This window comes from Nothobranchius furzeri, chromosome 4 (assembly GCF_043380555.1).
Source record: "Nothobranchius furzeri strain GRZ-AD chromosome 4, NfurGRZ-RIMD1, whole genome shotgun sequence".
NCBI classification, from domain to species: Eukaryota; Metazoa; Chordata; class Actinopteri; order Cyprinodontiformes; family Nothobranchiidae; genus Nothobranchius; species Nothobranchius furzeri.
The window spans coordinates 14,873,498-14,895,436 of NC_091744.1; the positions used below are offsets into that span (position 1 = coordinate 14,873,498).

Here is a 21,939-nt window from a genome sequence, read left to right on the forward strand (position 1 = left end):
ACACACACACACACACACACACACACACACACGACATTAACACTGCATTTAAAACTAAATGCAACTAATTATCAGTTATTACTTACAAGCTTAATTTCCCCAAAATAGACATGCAAATATTCAAAAGAAAAGAAAAAAAGAAAGAAATCTAACTCCCTGCTTAATAAACGAAACAATGATTATGATCAAATGACATAAGTTCAATAAATCAGTGTTTTTCAGAGGTTTGTTTTTGTCGTTCTGCATAGGAAGATTTAAAAATATTGAAATCAACAGAAGACACACTTTTAAAAGACAAAAAAAACACAAGAACATCATTCAACTTAAACACAATCAAACTAAATGAAATACAGCAGCCTAAGCACATCCTGAAGTGCTTTTATTAACACCTCCTTAACCATTTCCTTGGCACATGTCTTCTTTGTTGCAACTTGTTCTGTTTGATTAATTATCAGACTTTTTGCTGTGCACACATCACTTCATGTTGTCCGACATCTCACTGCAGCTGCTCTCCTGTCCTTTGTGTCTCCGTAGCTGGTGGAATGTGGATGTGCACGGAGTTAGATGAGCAGAATTTCTGGGTCTGACACGGCGCAGTACAGCATGAAGCCCATCTGGTCCACCTGATCCTCTGACAAGCTGCTCAGCAGATTGACGGCAGGTTTGAAGTAACTGTGTAGCGCACCTTGCTCAAGGTGGCTAATCAGCTCAGTGATACACTGCTGGAATCTGACATCCAGGCTGCTCTCAGACCAGTCACTCTCACTGTCGCTGAGGTGCAGAATGAGGTTTGCCAGCGGGGCGGCCTCAAGCGGTCGCAGGGCCGGACTCAGTCTGCACACCGCCTTCAGGATCTTCAGTGTATGTCTGCGGCAGCCGCTGTCCGCCATGTCGAGCTGAGCCAGACGCTGAGTCTCCCAGGGGTAAAGAGAGAGACGCCAGGCGTTCACCCAGGGAGAGGTGAGCTCTGGCTGAGCTGTCAGGACTGCATCTCCTTCCCTCAGGACGGGCAACATGGAGACAAACAGAGGCTGATCACTCATATCCATTCCTTCTTTTCCACTTTCAGGCCTAGAGAGTGTTAGAGAGAGAAAATTCTATAATGTATTCAGTAAAATTAACCCTTCAGACCTATTTAAATTGTTTAAGTGATTTTTTTAGTCAGCAGTATTATTTAAAATGGAATAATTTTGCATAATGAAAGCCATACCTGCTTATAAAACACTTCAGCAAAGCATCAAATATACAAACACACCTGATCTCCAGTCTCAGGTCTGGTCCTCCCAGCACAGGTCTGACCAGACAGTCCAAAGTGCTGCTGATAGACAGCCAGTTCACCGTTTCCATCACCGCCTTGGTGAACATGCTCACAACAGCTTCTGCTGACAGGTATCCACCCACAAGATACCTACCAGACACCAGGATGAGTACAGCCAACACAAACCAGCACTCACCACTTCTGAGTTTAAACGCGGTACCTGTCCCAGTAGCTGCGGCCTCTGGGAAAATATTCCAGATTGACTCGCCGCACCATCCAGTGCAGAGGGTGTGTGAGGAGTGTTTCCTCTCCTGGGATGAGGCGCCACAGGGAAGCTTCCAGCTGCAGCGGCACCAGCAAACATGCATGGTCTGCACTGACCACCTAAAGAGTCACAATCACATAAAAAAAAGCTTGGGGGGGGGGGTTATGTAGCATTTATGTAGCATCCTGCTAAACCATAAAATGTCCAAGTTACAGGGAAGTCAAAGGTATTTCTCCATAGCCTGGCCTGCCAGACTCCTCCTCTGTTTAATTCTGCACAGGGAAAGGGTCTGGGAACTCTTCTATTCAAATAACCCCACCCCCTGAGAATTCTAACCGAGCCAATCAGCGCTGAGTAGCGTACGTCACACACGTACACCACAACGCTGAGGTTGTCGTAAACATGGCGACTGAAGCGGAGTTCGCTGCGGCTCTTTCCTCTGTTCTGAATGACTTGAACACGTCTTTAAAACCACAACAAGTAGAAGCGCTAAAAGCCTTTCTTCTAAAAATAAAATAAATTTTAAAAGACGTTTTTGCCGTTGCCAGACGCCTTTTCTTACTACATCTAAAACAACTACTGCGATAGAGTCGGCATTTTTGTCTTTTTTCTGATTGGTTATTTTTGAGCTGCCTAGTCCCGTCCCTCAAGTGCCTCTCTGCCTGTGAGTTACCAGACTCTCTCTCTGTGCAGAATTAAACAGAGGACGAGTCTGGCAGGCCAGGCTAATTTCTCCACATCTACCTGCAAGTCGTCCAGTAGAGAACCTCCAAGGCTCATTTCTCCCAAAGGCATATCGGGATGACGGCTATGAAGGAAACCCTGGATCTCTGTGCAGATATCCAGAGCCAGAGCCTGAGCTCGCTGGACTTCAGGGAGAGCAAGTGCTGCCCTAGAGCTGTAGTACTGCTGCAGACGCTCCTGAGCAGGTGAACAGTTTAAAAACCGGCTGAGTCACTGTTGATAACATAACTTGTATTATGGAAAAAGAACAAATACAGCCGTGGAAACAACAACTCTAAGGAACGATGACAGCTCTCAGGTGTGAACACTTTCCTGGATTTATTCAGACTTTAGAACCAAACCAAGAAAACATTTCTGCAGAAAAGGTCAGGCAGGCTGAAAGCAGACGAACAACAGCAACACCAGTGTTAACTTGACAAGCTGCTTTACTTTCTACTTTAGCTTGTGGTCATAATGTTATGGCTGATTGATGTGGATTAATGTGCTTTCTGCCTGTACTCACTAGTTAGAAAACAAATGATCTGTCTGACGGAGACAGTCAGAGACCGTTGACCAGATGACCTTGTGCATACAAACAGAAACAAACCTGCAAGGTGAGCACACACAGCTGGAGTCTCTTGGTCTCAGGTTTGGGCTGCACCTCAGGAGAAGACAGGTCGGGCATACGGCAGAGGTCAGCTGAATGACAGAGCAGTCGTCGTGAATATTTGTAGGTTAAATGAGGAAAGTAGCACATAGTAAACGCCTACCTTTCTGCTGCCTGGTTGCCTTGGTGACACGCTTCATCACAACGCCCTCTAAGCCCTTCCTGATGAGTGTTGGAGAAGCAGAGACTAGACTCAACTCCTCCCAGCTCTCTGCCATCTTCTGCTCCACCTTTTCATCTTCTGCCGCCCGGCCTGCTCGCTCTATCAGCTGAACAAAAACATGCGTTTTCAGACAGGACAGCGTCGTTTAGAAGGCGCTACATGGCAGAGGTTTTGTAACTTTTGGCCATCGAAAGGATAAAATAGGCTTGTTTTTATTCCCCAATACCAATAAAATCTAATTGAAGGAGAGGTATTGCCCATATATAGATAAATGATTCATTAATAAAAGTAAATAGAAAATAAAAACAAATATTTATGCTGTCAAATCTGGTGCTGGCAATGAGAAAAGGCCTGGAGTGTTCCCTCTGAGCTATGTGTTGACATAATTTGGTTGATAACGACAAACTCACACTGAAAGCAGTTATGGATTTTTTTTAAACAGCTTTTAGAAGAGTCCGCTTCTTGAAGAGAGCAGACGCTTTTCTCCTCTCCTCCCTGATCTCCCAAGGCTCTCTGTTCCATCTCTGTCCACCAGAGAGTTCTCTGCATTCCTCCTGAAAACTAAATTCTTATAAAACCACGGATCTAGTGAGCTGGTCCCTGAATGCGATTGATAAAACCTTCTCTACATTAAGAACAGAGCGGGGGAGCACCCTAATGCCCAGAGGGAACGAACCCAGTTGGAAACATTATGGATTCCTGGAAGAAGTGAGATATAATGAGTCTTTATCTGCTCTCCGTGGAAGACATATGGATTATTGCACATATGTCAGACTCAAGGCCCGTGGGCCAGATGCGGCCCGCGGAGCATTTTTATGTGGCCCGCGAGATAAATATCAAAAATATATTAAAACTGGCCCGCTGGCCGATTTTACCGCAAAGGCTACAACTCCCATGATGCTTTGCGGCGTTAGCGTGGAGCCGACGCGCCCCCTCCTTTGTGTTTTTTCCAGCACCTGCTGCCGGTCTCTGCAGCTCCGCTGTCTCGGACAAACTACACTCCTCTCACTCAGCGCCGAGTTCACTCAGCTGTTTTCTGACGTTGAAGCCCAGAAACGGAGATTCTAGCCGCTCAGTAATGTGTTCACGACTGAAAGAGAAAGTTTTCCAACTAACGTCCAGACAGAGCTGATATAACTCCAGAGAACAGTGACACGCTCAAACCAGCACGGCTCTGTGGCTGCTGTCGTTGTGTTTCCTCCCCGACACACAACAACGTGGTCAAGCTGCTCAGACATGTTCATCAGCACAAACCTATGTGAGCACCTGTTGTCATCTAATGTTGTCATTATTATGATGAAGATGAACAAAACAACAGGAGTCTCCTCCTCAGCTCAGATCAACCCCATGATGCAGGTATCTGGCTGGAACAGGTGAGCATCACAGTAAACCAGTGGCGCAAACTGAGCTTTAAATATGTTGGTTTTATGCTCGTTTTCTGCTCCAAAACATGAAAGTTAACAGGTGAGATGTTGCATTTTCATTTAAGATAAAATTATATTTTTATTTTGTTGTTGGCCCGTGAGAAAAGATTTAACCTACAGTAAACAGGAAGTGGAAAGGCTGCAGATAGATGAGTAGAATAGAAAATCCCTTTATTGTTCCTCAGTGGGGAAGGCTAGATGTCACAGCAGCGATGACACGTATTACAGGAGAAAAAAGGAGAATAAAAAATAAGAAAAATGAATAAACAAGAAAAGAAATCCTGAATAGATTTTAAAATGCTGATTATACCACAAGTAATGAATACCACTGATGCCTTTTATTTAAAACTGACTTGCTCGTGTGTAATTTGGTTATTCCACATTCAGTGTTAATGCAGAAATAAGTTTGTTTCCAAATTTAAAGGTTCAAAATTGCATATATGTTGATAAAGAAAATGTGCAAATTTGCCGTCACTTTTTCAAAAAATATTAAGTTTGGCCCTCGACTCCGTCCCAGAGTTTCATTTCGGCCCCGTGTGAGTTTGAGTTTGACACCCCTGGATTATTGGGTTCATGATTACCAGACTCCTGCTATTTGGTGCAAGCTTTTATCTGATATTTTGGAAAATTACAGAGCTGCCTGGGGCAAATGGATGATTTCCTGAGCTCAGAGAAGGTTTCTGTTGTGCATTTTTTGCAGAGCAAAGCTGCCCTCCTGGTGGGGGGGTAACTCTGAAGTGCCTTTTTTTCCCCTCCACCGAGTAAGGTCTAGCTGCGGACGCAGCCCCGGCCAAACACGCCACTACGTACAAAACACGCGTGCATGTACGAAGACGAGAACTCGCATGCGTGTTGCAACAGATGGAAATGACGGTTCAGGTAATGACAGATTTATATTTTTACAACTTGCGAAGATTTTGTACTAGAAATTTGAACGTTTAAGACATAGTTTGATAGATAGCGCAATCGTAATTTTTTTCTGAAACACTTTTATATAAAATTAAGCATTATTGGCAGTGGGGGAAGACGTCATGGACGCAAAATATTTTTAATATAATTTTTAATGGGCTACATGCAAGCCTTTTGGCCAAAATAAACGTAGCAATAGGCTATTTATTTGACCGTTTATGACTCCTCATCTAATAAGCAGCAAACTCACGACGGCAATGTGGTAGCCCGGAGGTATTCTACCAACACAAGAACAGTGCTAATGCCCATATGTATTGTTTTCACATTGTTTATGACAGCCTCTAGGTGTAAATGTCATTTTTACTAATTGCTATTTATCTTTGTCTCATTAGTGAGAGGCAGCTGATGTCCTATGCCATGGAACTGCTCATATACTCGGAGAAATTCAGAAAAGCTCTGGACTCATCTCACTGTGTGGACATTTTTATTTTTGGAAGGTATTTGTAAGGCCAATAAAAGCTGTTGCTGGGTTTCATTTGTCTGAACTTTTTTTCTAAAGCCAAACTTTTCTGCTTTTGTGTTTACAGCATATTCTTTACAGATTAGTGTATGGTCAATATCAGTTTACTAGTCTTGTGAATTGTATACTTAATGCAAAATATTTTATTAATTTCTATATGGTGTCAGGTTTCCGTCAAAACCCGTGCAAGCGTAACCAAAACCCGTGCAAGCGTAGCCAAAACCCGTGCACGCGTATTGTACACATCGCGCGTGCGAACGGGACTCGCGCGTGGAGGTTAGAACTCACGAGTGAAAATATACATGGCAAGGAGGTCATTTGTTCACTGAGAGGGAGCAAACTGTGTCTGTGAGCGCACAAGGATGTGCACAAGTGACAAACCTGCGTGCGCGCGTTGGGCAACGAGCACACGGCAGAGGAAAACATGCGCGTGGCAGCCTCACTGCGCGCTCGGTGCAGCAGCCTCACTGCGCGTGTGGCAGCCTTTCTGCACGCTTGGTTTCTGATTCTGCTCGCTCGGCTGTTGGTAGTTTTGTCACTCTGGAGGCGTGGAAGAATTAAAGGACCAGAAATTGAGCACTTGAACTTTCAATTTGAGAGCAGAATTTCATATCAAGAGACCAACTTTTTAATTTCAGAATAAGATTTTATATTATTGCTCTCAAAACTTGTCATGCTTGCGCTCAAAATGTCTGCTCTCCTTCAAACTCACTCTGTTCTCCTTCAAATCTTTGTTTCTGCGCTCAGATTTAACCTTTTTACACTGGTATTGTCTACTCACGTGACAACTTTTTCTCTGCACGGATCAAAACTCCTCCCACAAGTCTGTCCTCTGCTCTCACGGATCTGGTCTGCTCTCGCTCAAAACTTAGAAGTACAATCTCCTAGCAACCGCTCAGCCAATAGAAAGACTTTTGGGACTGGGCGGGAACAAACCTCTTTGGGGTGCGCTCGTTTTTGCGCTGTGGATTTTCCTGTGTGGCTGCCGCATCTGCGCCTGCGCACTACCAGCCTGCCTAAAACCCGCCGGCTCTGATCTGGAGCGGGAGTTCCACCTGCACCAGCAAAATGGACCAGAACCAACAAGAGGCTCAAGTAAGTTATTTTTCAAGGCTAATAGCTGCAGTTTATTCCATAAAATTGTTTTGTTATGCTACTTTTTACGACTCCTCGCATTTTATGTTACAACAGGGGCACACAGCTAGGTGGGTTAGGTTATTCACGATAGCTACAACTTTTATAAAATGGCCTCACCAGATTTGAGTTTTACCCTAACATATCACTCGTCCCCAATGCTAGCTCTGGACCTAGTGTAGATGTTTTTTGTTTAGTATTCCCACCTTCGTTTTTAATGGTTAGCTCTTTGGACCTTACTCAATGTTAGTGACACACGGATCTTTTTTTTTCCCACCCTTCAGGAACAGATGACCAAGATGGGACCCCATCAGATGGCTGTGGAGCAAAACAATTGTCAGTGGATGTTTTCAGTGGGTTTCAGGCCAGGCACATGTGCCACTAACAAAGAATTTTACAAGATAACTGTACATTTTGATCACGACATTACCACCCGGTATGGACCACACTTTGTGCTTTCCTGCTGTTAATGCATGTGCTGTTGCTATCACCTTACCTACACGGCACGTCACTACATACACTGACTTTGAAAGTCAGCTTACTCAGGCAGTCTGTGATGGATTTGGTGTTAGCAGACATTAAGTGAAAACAAGATGGCCACTGTTCTGGGTTCAGGTTACTGTATAATGGTTGAAATTTAACTTTGAATCCAAAAAGACAAATTGTTTTGTTAAATCATGCAATGTTTTGGGGCTAGAAAGCAACATTGTTACATGAATCAATAAAGTTAGGCCTATTGCCATTTCAAATACATGTTTGTATTTCTTTTGTAACATTAAAAAAGCACTGGAACTGATCTCTTGATTTTTATTTTAAGTACACATTAATCCGACAAAACAGCATTAACATATTCTCTGCACAATAAATAAAGTTCCTTCGTGTTTGAATGCTCCCAATTTTGTGCCAGTAGCAGCTGCAGTTCAGCATGATGCTCTTCAGTGAGGGGACTGTCGAACTCCGGGACCACAACAGCACCGTCCACATCTGGGCTGTACTCAGCTGCAACATCCCAGTCGATGTCTGGCTCTTGGAAATCCTGACATTACAACAAGAGAACAATGATAATGTTTCTATATTGAGCTGTAATTTGACAACAAATTAGCAAAATTTCCTAAATTTTAATAGAAACCAAATTTTCACATTTATTTTGTGTATACAGGGTTGTGCAGGATTACTATATGTCAAAATTAGATTAAAAAAAACGTACAAATAGCAGGGACAAGAATAACAAAAATTCAAAATGGTTTTCATTTAGAACTTTTACTATTTTGCAGGGGTGTAATTGTGATTTACTTACATCGCTGTAATTAAGTACAGTTTGCAATTTAATTTTTTTTTACCTTCAGTAGGTTTTAGGGCTGATTGATAAATAAAAAAAGCATATTAATTTTAAAAAATCTAATCGATCAATAGATAATTATTTCAAAATTTTTAAACCGTAGAAGAGAATATATATTGAAGTGCATTCCTGGCCATTTTATGCTATTTCTTTTAGCAACAGTCTGTAGTTTTCTGCCACTAGGGGGCAGTATGTACCCAAATCATAACAAACAAGCTACATTTTTGTGTTCTTTGAGGAGCCTACCAATGAATAGCCGTAAAGGCCACAAAAAAGCCCTGGGAGTGTTGTAGCGCAATTTTTACCTGGCTAACTACCTTGTCAGATCGTTCAACCTCCTGCAAAATGACAACAAGCACATCGGACTCCCTTTCATCAGTCAGCAGTAGAGAAATGCCATTTTTCACATTCAGTATATTTTAAAGCGGCGTTCAGTATGTTCATAGAGCTCCTAATTTAGCTTCATGTTTGTGTTTCAATCTTTATTGAACACATTTTTTAAACTTCCTGTAGAAAGCAAGGAGATTGTGATGTAACGTTTTTTTATTTTTATATAATTTATTAACAAACAAAGCTTACAGGCAGATGTAACTGCTGGTTGTTGGAACTGTGAGCTGCACAAAAACAGGCATAGTTGCTCCAATGACTGGATTCAAATTGGGTTTTGGAGAATTAGGGACCTACTCAATATGGCGGTGAAGCAGTTACTCTCCAGCAGCCAATGATGTCTATGGTACGGCTTATGTAGAAAGAAACATGCTGTCTAAGGCTACGCTCACACTGCAGGTCTTAAAAATCCATTCAGATTTTTAGAGTAAATTTAATTTTTTGTGTGGTTGTTCACATTATAACTGAAATACAACAGCAAACACTCTCCTGCGTTAACGTTAAAAGTGATCCGCATGTACAGAAGAGAACAAGAACTCACACACTAGGAGCTCTGTGGAGTATGAACTGAGAGGTGGAGCTGTGATCCCAAGAGCTTCACTGACAGACTTCATCCACAATTCCAGGATCACACCTGTCAAGTCTCCTGTTCTGAGCTGGAAACTATTTTCAAAACTAAACTATTTTACTCCTTATTCCCACAGTCATCACATATTAGTGTTTTCCCTCACTTAAGCCGCTTTCACATCTGGGTCGGCAAGAACGCGTTCGGAACCAAATGTTTTGTTCACATATGGCTCACATGTGTGTATTTCGTTCTGAGGGGACTTCTTTTTTCAGACTACTTCCCTCGGAGGTCCTGCTGGTGCCGAGCAGACACTATGGACTAACTGGCAGCTGAAACTCACACCTACCGCCTCCGATTGGGGAGTTGGATCAAACACCGGGAGGGGTTTCCGCGCGCGCGATTACTTTTTATTATGGTTGCTGTTTAGCCCACATGAAGCACTGAGCTGCTGTCTCCCGCTCCGCAGCAGAGGACAGCAGTGTGTGTGTAGTAGCGGTTATAAGGACATGTCTGCAGCGGAGGACACTACAGCGCTGAAGCAGGAAGGATTAGAGAGCAGATTATTAGAGAAGCGCAGTGTGTGTTGGTGCAGCGGTTTGATGAGGAATTATTGTTTAGCATAGGCGGACACCGCAGACTTCTTCTGCGCGTCCTTACCGCCGCCCACATGCTCGGGGATTTCCGCATTCCTGAGAAGTCCTGGGAATCACATGTGAACAAGAAACCACCCGTTCTATTCCGAACTCACGCGGCTGAGCCCCGACCATGCCAGCTCATATGTGAAAATGCCTATACCTAACTCTGGGGAATATGACAGACAACATGTTACATAGGGGGGAATATAACATTAAGTATGGTCTAGACTAGGGTTGTCACGGTAACCAGTGTAGCAGTAAACCCAGGTAAAAAAGTTGACAAAAATAATAACCGTCTTGTTTTTTTAAAAAACTATTATCTCGGTGGATTACCGTGGCTGCGGTGTAGGCGCTGTGACCCTTACCAGCCACCGTATCATCGGCTGAAGTTGCCGGTGGCACATGCACGCTTTGCTGTTTACAACCAAAACTTTCTTGAAGCTAAAGCTGAAATAATGGCCAAAGGAAGAGACGGCAGTGCTCAGGAGGACATTTATTATCCCTCAAAGAAGACAAAGTGGGAAGTACGGGCATCTTTTGGATATCTGAAGAATGCAGAGGGACAGCTGATAGAAGACGGCTATCCTGTTTGCAGCACGTGCAGAAAAAGTGTGTGAAAGGCAGCAACGCTTCAGATCTCATGACACATCTGCGTGACCATCACCCACAACTCTACAGTCGATGCAAGGCAAGCTAACGTTAGCGTTTTAGCTAAAATGCGTGATCCGAGGATTTGGGTTGAGGGAGAATGCAACGAGTCGCTATATAAAGCAGCCGCAGCGCCGCTACCTGCATATAAACCGTGTCGCGGACACCGCCATGTTGAAATGACGCTATGCATTACGGGGCTCCCAGGGGCAGATAAGAGTTGGTCTCTCTCCGAGAATAATTATAATTATTTTTCTACAGAATTGCTCATAACAGAGCATTTATTAGCATAGCTAAACATCAAAAACCGGAACCAGAAAAACTTTCAGCGCTCAACTCACCTTCAAAATTAAATGTTAACCCTAACGTTTACTGTTGAAACCATTACAACATGTTTGAGTTAATTTGGCCACTACGGCTCTCTGTAGTGGTTTCTCGATTACACGAGGGAGGGAGGGGTAAACAGAACTCCATTGGTAACCACGGTGAACAGGCTTCATGAAACATGAACGAATATCCCCAAATAATTAAAAACCATGAAGCCAAATGCAAAGTTTAGGGCAGAATATTGACCCAGGGGTTCTCAGATTGAGCAGATTTGTGAGAATACATGAAATGATCGCTTAGAGACGGAGCAAGCTAGTTGCTAGCTTATGTGGCTTGAATAGTTATATCAATATAAAGTCATCTTGTTTCTCGTTTTAAATTCAATTGATAATTTTAAAATATCTATATATTGCCCAGCCCTAGTTGTAGCCTATACTACACTGCTTACATTATTTCTGAATTTAATTTCACTATGTAAAAAAATAAATACAGTCAATTGTAGAAAGCCTCTTTCTAAGATGAATAACAAAGTATCATTGGAATAATTTAATTTCTAACCACTGACTAGACCTCTGCAGATGTCAAATATTTTGCATTTCTACACTTAATTTACCTTGACATTTCTTGATTAACTGTGGACCGAGGGATAGTCTGTTGAGGTGGTGGTGTTGTGCGCTGTGGCACAGTTTGTGTTTGTTGCGGCGGGCCCTCAGCTTGTAGATGAGCATTCAATAACACCATTAGGTTTCTCGCAACTTCTCGGATGGAACCAGTCTAAAGAAATAAAGCAAAAAACACAGAAAAAGTTGTATTTGGTTATACAGCAAATGAGAAACACCTACAAATTGAAAAAAATTGTAATTGGCTTGCACATTTATTGAAAATGTTCAAGTCTGAGGCCTACAAAGCACTTTACACAACAGTCACACCCTTTCACATGCTTATGGTGGTGATAAGCCAGATAGTAGCTACAGCTGCCCTGGGGCACACTGACAGAGGTGGGCCTGCTGAACACTGGCACCACCGGCCCCTCCGACCACCAACAGCAGGCAAAGTTGGCTAAGTGTCTTGCCCAAGGACACAACAGCAGCACTCTCTGGTTGGAGCCGGGATGGAACCTGCTGTTTATCTGGCCCTGACTCACGCCTGTTCCCTGACCATGCACCAACCTGCTTCCCTGGATTATGTTTATGTATTTAGCAGACGCTTTTGACCAAAGCGACTTACAAGTGATAATCGGCATATTGCCCTTGAGGCTAACAACAACAACTTGACATCAGTCAGGGAGAGGAGGGAACAAGGAGTATACAGTAGAGAGGGGGGACGGGTGCAGGGAGGGTGCTAGTTTAGAAGATGCTCTATGAAAAGCAGGGTCTTCAGGAGTTTGTTGAAAATTGAAAAGGAAGCCCCTGTTCTGGTAGTGCTTGGTAGGTTATTCCACATTTGTGGAACGATGCATGAGGAGTCTGGATTGTCCTGAGCGTGGTGTAGGCACTGCTAGCCGACGATCCTGCGATGACCGGAGCGGCCGGGCCGAGACGTAAGCCTTTATTATATTATATTATAATTACCATGATAATCTCAGGACTAAACTTTTAATAAAGCTTTTACACATTTTATTATTTTTGGGTGTCATTACAGGTCCTCCACCTCAGCCATTACATTCATCTTCCTCTACATCTTCCTTGGTGTAACATGCAACAGTGAATTGCATCATGGTACCACAGACTGTGTAATACAACATTTCGCGCATTTCACAGAAAACAAATGGTAGTTCGCTTACACCAGAAATACAACCTTACTCATTGCTGAGATTTAAAAACAGAAACTGTTTTTGTGTTGTTACTGCTTATGTAACCCCAGACTCAGTTCGACAGGATTACAAAAATAAATAACGGGAGTGCAAAATGAAATGGCAGGAGGCAGGAATTGAGCAAAAATAGAAATTGTTATTTTGTTGGGGAAATGACTGGATTACACTCACTTAACATAGCATTAATTTTTTCAGAAACCTACCAACAGATTGAAAGCTAATTGATGCGCCAGTCAAGGCAGGTGTTGTGTCAAAATGTGTTTCCCTATCAAAAACGGTTTTCTCTAAATTTTCCATTGTTCAAGTATAACGAGTTTTACTTTTTAATAACATTCTCTTACTTTGATGACCCATTTTGTTCATTACAGCGCGAGAAAAACATTGTGATGAAACATTGTGATATATTTATGTCGATGGATGAAACACATTTTGATAGTTAGCAGTTAGACGAGGAAACAATGTTCATGGAGTAAATGCTAACGAATAAATACTGTAATGTCCAAAGAGCTAACCATTAAAAACGAAGGTGGGAATACTAAACAAAAAACATCTACACTAGGTCCAGAGCTAGCATTGGGGACGAGTGATATGTTAGGGTAAAACTCAAATCTGGTGAGGCCATTTTATAAAAGTTGTAGCTATCGTGAATAACCTAACCCACCTAGCTGTGTGCCCCCGTTGTAACATAAAATGCGAGGAGTCGTAAAAAGTAGCATAACAAAACAATTTTATGGAATAAACTGCAGCTATTAGCCTTGAAAAATAACTTACTTGAGCCTCTTGTTGGTTCTGGTCCATTTTGCTGGTGCAGGTGGAACTCCCGCTCCAGATCAGAGCCGGCGGGTTTTAGGCAGGCTGGTAGTGCGCAGGCGCAGATGCGGCAGCCACACAGGAAAATCCACAGCGCAAAAACGAGCGCACCCCAAAGAGGTTTGTTCCCGCCCAGTCCCAAAAGTCTTTCTATTGGCTGAGCGGTTGCTAGGAGATTGTACTTCTAAGTTTTGAGCGAGAGCAGACCAGATCCGTGAGAGCAGAGGACAGACTTGTGGGAGGAGTTTTGATCCGTGCAGAGAAAAAGTTGTCACGTGAGTAGACAATACCAGTGTAAAAAGGTTAAATCTGAGCGCAGAAACAAAGATTTGAAGGAGAACAGAGTGAGTTTGAAGGAGAGCAGACATTTTGAGCGCAAGCATGACAAGTTTTGAGAGCAATAATATAAAATCTTATTCTGAAATTAAAAAGTTGGTCTCTTGATATGAAATTCTGCTCTCAAATTGAAAGTTCAAGTGCTCAATTTCTGGTCCTTTAATTCTTCCACGCCTCCAGAGTGACAAAACTACCAACAGCCGAGCGAGCAGAATCAGAAACCAAGCGTGCAGAAAGGCTGCCACACGCGCAGTGAGGCTGCTGCACCGAGCGCGCAGTGAGGCTGCCACGCGCATGTTTTCCTCTGCCGTGTGCTCGTTGCCCAACGCGCGCACGCAGGTTTGTCACTTGTGCACATCCTTGTGCGCTCACAGACACAGTTTGCTCCCTCTCAGTGAACAAATGACCTCCTTGCCATGTATATTTTCACTCGTGAGTTCTAACCTCCACGCGCGAGTCCCGTTCGCACGCGCGATGTGTACAATACGCGTGCACGGGTTTTGGCTACGCTTGCACGGGTTTTGGCTACGCTTGCACGGGTTTTGGTTACGCTTGCACGGGTTTTGACGGAAACCTGACACCATATTTCTAAATCAATACATTTTGTGTCAAAGGGCCAGCAATTATTCCTGTTAACAGAATACATGAAATGCATATATACACATGTAAATATGCCTAAAAATTACACATCAGCAGCTTTTCACTGTAAAGAAGCAATAAAAAATGATAAATAATAACATAAATATTAACTACTCACTCGTATTGACTTAGACCCACTGTTAGTGCCTGTAATAACAAATGGTTGAAAGTTAAATGTTGCTGTAGGAGGCGTGCTCCCATAAATGGGGGCTAGTGGGCTTAAGGGGTTAATTAAAATGATTACCACTAATTACTTTTTCTGATATTGTGCCTATTGTCCGGCAACTGATTATTTGTTGGTGGTATCTGTGTTTTATAATCTCACTGGGGATGGCCATAGTGTGTATGCAAGAAAAATAATCCATACATTCATATTTAAACCTGGAGTCCTGTCTGTTTAATTACATTATTACTATTTCTTTATTTATTTTCTTTCAATTGTGTTGTTCGCTGGGAGGGCCGCCGTTATTGAGCTCGGGGGTAGCTCAGCTCAACAGGGGGGGGGTGTTTTGTCGAGGGGTGGGGTGTTGGCCGGGGGCGTGTGCCGGGGGCGTGTGCCGGGGGCGTGTTTGGCCGGGGCTACGTCCGCAGCTAGGTATTATTGCAAAGTGGTTGCAGCTAGGATGCAGGATGAAGCGAAAAAAGCAAGCAACGATTACTGCGTATTTAAAAAAGACCAACAGTGTAAGTAGGTGGGACCGATCTGTCTGCTTATGCATGTTGGTTCTAGTTTCAGTACGTTGTTGTCGGTGTTGGGACTTACTCGTTATAAGCGCCAAAGCCTCATTGCTGACTTTAACAAGTCTCATCTACAAATATGATCCCTCATGAAGTTACTACTTTACACCAGAAGATAGTGGAGATGTGGAACCTTCAGGCTGAGCAAAGTTTGGGAGTTTTTAGAGCTTGAAAATCGCCTCCCACCGTGAGGCTCCCAGTCGGGGAGAGGAGGAGATGCGCGCAGCATGAAGAGTGTAAATATTAGATAAAACGTATAATTGCCGGCAGGTCTGGTCTTTGTTGACTGATCACTTTGTCTGGTAATGACTGACTCTGATTATGAAGCAGAATATTGACTTTGATGAAGAAATTCACTCATCCAGCCGGGACGATTGACCCTGCTGCAGCATCAGACAGCTGGTGCTGCACGAGAGGTGTGTGGAGTTTACAAGCTCCAAACGTTGGGTTTGATGTTGGTTTAACCTTCTCTGGGACGTGATGGATGTAGAAACTATGGTAAAACACTGCAAACGTGACAGACGTAGCGACAATGTAAAAATAAATAAATAAAAAAGCCGTAAAAAAGAGGCAGATGCCGATGCGTTGTATGGAAGTCAAGTGTGCCACATAATCATAAAAAAAAGTAAAATATAAATTTTAAAAAGAGATTTATATATTTATATATAAATTAAAACTTTCCAAATATAATGAAAACGTATAAATAACGTCAAAATACAAAGGAACATCTGTTGGTCAGGCTGAAAAGTTTGGGAACTACTGCTCTAAGTGATAAGTGAATTTTGTTTTTTAAATATATTTTATGTGCAGTTTTTAGGGCTTTTATATTTTCTGTAGAGATCGGTACACTGAAAATCATTTAATGTTTTGCATAAAGCATGAGGTTTTGGTTAGTACTTGAATGGAAGAATAACAAATGGCTGAATTAAATAGTGGAGCGCCTCTGTCAGTGCGCCCCAGGGCAGCTGTGGCTACATCGTAGCTCATCGCCATCAGTGTGTGAATGTGTGTGTGAATGGATGAATGATACACTGTAGTGTAAAGCACTTTGGAGTCCTTACTCTAAGAGGCGCTGTACAAGTGCGGACCATGTATCATTTAGTGTTGATCAGGCAGAGCTTTGTTGCCAGCGTTCCACTGCATAATGGCTTCAAACACGTATATAAAAGTTAGTTTTTACGTAAAACATCGGAGGAAATTACACAAACTGACTGAGCTCTAGTTAAGGCTCTTGCAATAGTTTGTGTATGTGTATGTGTACGTGCGTGCGTGCGTGCGTGCGTGCGTGTGTGTGTGTGTGTGTGTGTGTGTGTGTGTGTGTGTGTGTGTGTGTGTGTGCGTGCGTGCATGTGTTTGGGGGAGGGTACATTGGAACTTTGTCCCCCCCAGTTTGAAGATCCTATCTGCGCCCCTGGCTCTCCAGGCCTGCCTGTATCTGTTTTGTCTATTTGTCGTGTGTTTATTCTTGGTCAGGTTGTGCTGTGGAGTCAAATTTTCTTGTTCCAGAACGTTGGTGCAATGACAATAAGCTCACTCTGAACCTGAGAAAACAATTAAAACATTTTACACACGTTACCACTCTGATTTAGATGTTTACAGCACATACAGATGACAGAAAGCCAAGGAAAGACGTACATCCTGGCACCAACAACATGAGCAACACAATAGGGCTGCAACAAACGATTATTTGGATAATCGATTAATCGGACAGGGTCTCGACACGATTAATCGATTAATCGGATTACATGGGGAAATTTTTAAAAACTGCTAGGGAAACGTTATTTCTCTCCTTCCTTCACTTTATTTAACACAACATTATTAGAAAACAGTTCAATAGCAGAAAAACAACATGCCATCACCTAAATTGTCTTATAAGGTGTATAGACAGAGACCCTAAGCTACATCTATCTGTGACCTAAAATGCTTGGTCCAAGTTAAACAGCTTAAGGGCAATTCTCATCTGTTTTGTTTGATCTCATCTGTTGACATTTATTTTAAATGTAATTAAACATAGGCTGTGAATTAATCAAAATTGATCACTATTTCCAAAAATGACTGAAAAAATACCAAATAAAACAAAAGTAAATGAATGCCATCCTCCTTGCGATGATGCCCTGGGCAACTGCCATAAAGTCACATCAAGAAATGCTGCTGATCATTCCAATGATCCCAAATAGACTCACATTAGGCCACATGAAAGCAACTGAACCCAAAAATATATTAACCAGTATATAACTGCACTCTCACACAACACGCCTGCAGCAACAGTTAGGACTCCTCCCTCCCTTTTAAAAGCATTTTTGCTTCCGAGGACATTGTGGTTGTAAAACCACATGCTAGTAGTCTGGCCCCGGTGTGATCAACCAGTTTCTGCGGGAATGTGACGGCGGAACCAGGGCCAGATTAACACTTTGTTGTACCCTGGGCAACAATATTCAAGGGCTCCATCATCACGACCCAAGGATCACCATAATGTGGTCACATACAGAATATTTTACTGTAATATGCAGTAAATATATTCAATACTTGAATGCCTGACAACACGTAACCCGCCCAGAGTAACCTTTGACCCACCTCGTGTGGACTGACCAATGAGGAGAGGGTCTTAACTTGAGGCCCTCTCTTCATTGGTCAGTCTGCATGAGACTGACTCTCAACTGACGTTCAAAGTCATAGGCAGCGAAGCGTCTCTGTGCAGCGCAAAAGCCCGGGTGGACAGTTTGTTTAATGTAGGGTGATCATATTTCCATTTCCAAACTAGAGGACAGGGAATCTGTGCCTATGACGTCACACTATGGCAACGCCACACAAACCACGTTGGGACCCATTTTTTGTAAGAACTAAATTAATATCAGATTCTGCCAATAAAAGGGCTCTAAAACAATTCATATGTAAATATTTTGCATATTTAATGCAAAATCTCATTTTTATGCTTTAGTGCTGCAACAAGGTTTTATTAATAAGAAACTACCTTTTGTTTTACTACAGCATCGGTAAGCTTCCTGTGCACAGATTATTAAAGATGCTTGTTTCAGCTGTGAGATTAGACGATAGGATCAATGAAAAAATAAGTTGTCACACACTCCATGGAAACTTTCAGAGAATCCACAAATAGTGGCTTTCAAATGGTTTTGTTACTTTTTGCAAGTTTAGAAAAGAAGCAGATGAGACAGCATGTCTGATAATTTAGTTTTTCATCTGATAATATTAGAACATGTCAGTAATGTCTGAGGGGATTTTACTAACACGCCTGGAGAGGGTATGAATTACACAGAGGCTTCTGGGCAGCCCAGTTATGGAGGGGGGGGGGGGGCATTTTGCCTTGGCCCCCAAAATGTCTTGAAACGGCCCTGGGTGTGTGACTGAGTTTTGAAGGTGATCTGAATTGTATCAGATGTATAAATATGACGTGTATAACTTATTGTTTTTTACTGGTAAAAACGTGTAGTGGAGATAAATCTACCTACATTTTACTTCGTTTTCTTGTTTTTATTTAACTATTTTCCTGTCCTGTCTGTCTCTCATCTTCCTGCATCTCCTCATAATTCTCCAGAAAATCTGTTGCCTGGATTCTTACCTTTTCACCTCATCAGTTACTTTTGAGCAGATCAAAGAGATCTCCTGACCGCAAAGCGCAGAGCGCGTTTCGATGCTGCGTGAGGTGACATCACCACAGCACAGGTGATGAGCTCCGCAGTAGCGCGCTTCAGGCACAAATAAGACAGAAAATAGAGAACATGTGCAGACAAGAACGATCGTGTGCTAATTATAGTTTTTTGGTTGCGCCACTTTGAGAATGGACCGTGCGCTGGAAGCAGCTGCCTGGATCGCTGCGCAACAATGCGGAACCGGTTCGCAGCAGCGCAAGTCTGCAGGCTCTCCCTCGCGCTGATCTGCCGGTACCGGCTCTCTCTCGCGCTGATCTGCCGGTACCGGCTCTCTCTCGCGCTGATCTGCGGCTCTCCCTCGCGCTGATCTGCCGGTACCGGCTCTCCCTCGCGCTGATCTGCCGGTACCGGCTCTTTCTCGCGCTGATCTGCGGCTCTCCCTCGCGCTGATCTGCCAGTACCGGCTCTCTCTCGCGCTGATCTGCGGCTCTCCCTCGCGCTGATCTGCCGGTACCGGCTCTCCCTCGCGCTGATCTGCGGCTCTCCCTCGCGCTGATCTGCCGGCTCTCCCTCGCGCTGATCTGCCGGTACCGGCTCTCCCTCGCGCTCATCTGCCGGTACCGGCTCTCTCTTGCGCTGATCTGCGGCTCTCCCTTGCGCTGATCTGCCGGCTCTCCCTCGCGCTGATCTGCGACTCTCCCTCGCACTGACTTGCTCTGGTCTGTGCGCAACGGCGGGCGGGAAGGGGGGGGGGGGGCGCTTTTGGAAGAGTTGTGCGACACAACGAATCGATGACGCAATTTGTTGCCAACGCTTTTAGTAATCGATTTTCATCGAATTTATTGATTCGTTGTTGCAGCCCTACAACACAAACCCGTTTCACTGCCAGTGTAGCGATGCCCAGCAGAGCAGCTCCTCCGACTCCCAGAACCAGCCGAGCGTTAGACAGCAGGAAGTCAATCACCACGGCGACGCCATCCTCCCCTCTCCTCCGACTGCTCTGGAAGTTCATTGCTTCCTTTACTTAGTCAGCCTTTAAAATAAGCAGATGAAATAATTAAGTATTTACCAGTCAAAACAAAAAATTTAAACATCCTGAAATGTTTAGGGAGAAATTATCAGAGACTAAACAAATAAAGAATTACTGCAAAAAGTATCTTTCTTTGGGTAAAACATTCGTAACATACACAAACTCTGTGTGAATTTGTACAAATTAAATGACAGAAAATGCTGGATGTGACTGTTTAGAGGGGTGGAGAAGGGGGGGTGCTGATCTGCAGCAGAAGCATCTGGAACTAAATGTAGATCTGTTAGACCAGAGGAGGAATCTTTGATTAGCGTAGAAAATAAATTCAGCTGTGCTCCATTTCAGTTTTGAATTTTAACATGAATGAGTTTAAATGAGACATTTCTCACAGGCAACACCGTCACAGCAGTGATGTCAGAGGCAACAATGGCATCCATGGTGGCGTCTCACTAAGCAACCACACACATGTCAGTTGCTGTAAATGTTAAAGACATCAGTGACATTTTCCTGCTGTGAAAAATCAAAAAGTGTGACACCTAACCAGCTTTCTGTCACCCATCCACCTCATCTGTATTTAAACACACTGTAGTTATGTTTTAAACACAGTTTATAAAATAAAACCTGAAGACTCTCTCTGTGCCCGAGGTTCAGATAAAAACACTTTTAGGCACGCTCTATTTATAGAGCGGAGAGGTGGCTGTCTGAGTCACACCAGCTGGGTCAAACGTATCCAAGCCTTTTCATTAAACACATTCGTTGAAGCAGACTTCTGGTTTATGTTGGCCTAGTTGTTTAAATGCCATAAATAATTTAATTTTATTTGAAATTCTTAATCCAATTCAGCTTATATCACTTCTGCCATCAAGAGTAGAATTCAGCTTAATATTGTTCTGTATTTACTGCTCCTCAAACGTAGAAAATACTCTTTTGAGCTGTCAGGTTAGGTGCTATGTGCTCTGGGGCAAAATCAACCTTTTTAGTGAGTTCAGTAAATTAAAAAGAAGTAAATATAAGTTATTATAACAACACCTGTACACTAAACCATGTCACTAATTTCATTAAAGAATCAGGCCTTAGTGTCAGTTTGTGAAAAACTGTAAATATTGTGTCTTTTAAACAGACATTTTAATTAAAAAATATTTTAAAGCTTTGAAAGGCCCTTTGCTGAATCTAAAATCACTCCTATGCTTTCCCTGAAATAATTTAAAGGAATGGCGATTACAGATCAAATAACTCAACAACTACAGGCCTTGCAGTGATCTCCCTTCATTTGTTTAAAGCATGTCCATTGTTTTTCTCCTGTAACACAGTTTCTGTTGATTTGAATTTGTTTTCACAATGAAGACAGAGTTTGTGTTGCATACAGGCCACTCACTTAGTGGTGGATGCTGGATCAGTGAGAGCAGATCTGCCTAATAGATCTATTTCTGCTTATATGTGACTTACATCTTTGTTATATTACAAAGATATTTGATAACCACAGTTGAATACATTTTCAGATAACAGTCTGAAGCCAAATGATATAAACAAACGAAGCTGTGACGTTTCTAAATACCAAAAACGTGTTGAATAATCTTGATTTCACAGTTTTTGCTTAGGAAAATGTTGACCTTGTTTTCATAACACCTCCAGTTTATCAATAAAGTTCAATCAAGTATAAATCACAACAAAATAAAGATGTAAGTAACATTAAGATTAAGGGATTTCAAATAAAACTATCAGCTTAAATAGAAAACCCAGCTGTAGAAACAGCTGACGAACAGCATCAGCTGTTGGTTAGCATTAGCCATATTAGCTGTCACTAACAGCTAAGTTGTCGCTCACAAAAATCACTCACCAATCGTTGCAGAAAGGTGTAACAGCCTCCAAACCAAAAACATTACTCTGCGAGACTTGGTTTGTATATTATATTTGAACAGTTTCTTAATGTCATCTACTTTAGAGTTAGCCGACAGCTGTCTACTTCTTCTATTTAATGGCGGTAGGTGCTTCTCTGTAAAC

The 21,939-nt window shown here is 42.8% G+C and overlaps 1 protein-coding gene across 1 annotated transcript; it reads right to left on the reverse strand.

The window, feature by feature from the left end:
* Positions 1–212: 212 nt before the first annotated feature.
* mief2 (mitochondrial elongation factor 2) lies at positions 213–21,930 on the reverse strand. Its single transcript, XM_015964817.3, has 8 exons — positions 21,776–21,930; positions 19,786–19,944; positions 3,017–3,182; positions 2,854–2,945; positions 2,268–2,444; positions 1,479–1,642; positions 1,256–1,408; positions 213–1,071 (listed from the first exon to the last, which is right to left on the reverse strand). The coding sequence occupies exons 2-8, from the start codon at positions 19,921–19,923 to the stop codon at positions 561–563; spliced, it is 1,401 nt and encodes a 466-aa protein (XP_015820303.1). The 5' UTR covers positions 19,924–19,944; positions 21,776–21,930; the 3' UTR covers positions 213–560.
* Positions 21,931–21,939: the final 9 nt, after the last annotated feature.

Excerpts from the sequence above, each read along its gene's own strand:
- mief2 (XM_015964817.3), bottom strand. The coding sequence starts at position 19,923 with ATGAACTTCCAGAGCAGTCGGAGGAGAGGGGAGGATGGCGTCGCCGTG. Across the intron at positions 3,183-19,785 it reads CTACACTGGCAGTGAAACGG|CTGATAGAGCGAGCAGGCCG; the intron begins GTTTGTGTTGTA and ends GTTTTTGTTCAG. Across the intron at positions 2,445-2,853 it reads TGTGTGTGCTCACCTTGCAG|GAGCGTCTGCAGCAGTACTA; the intron begins GTTTGTTTCTGT and ends TCACCTGCTCAG.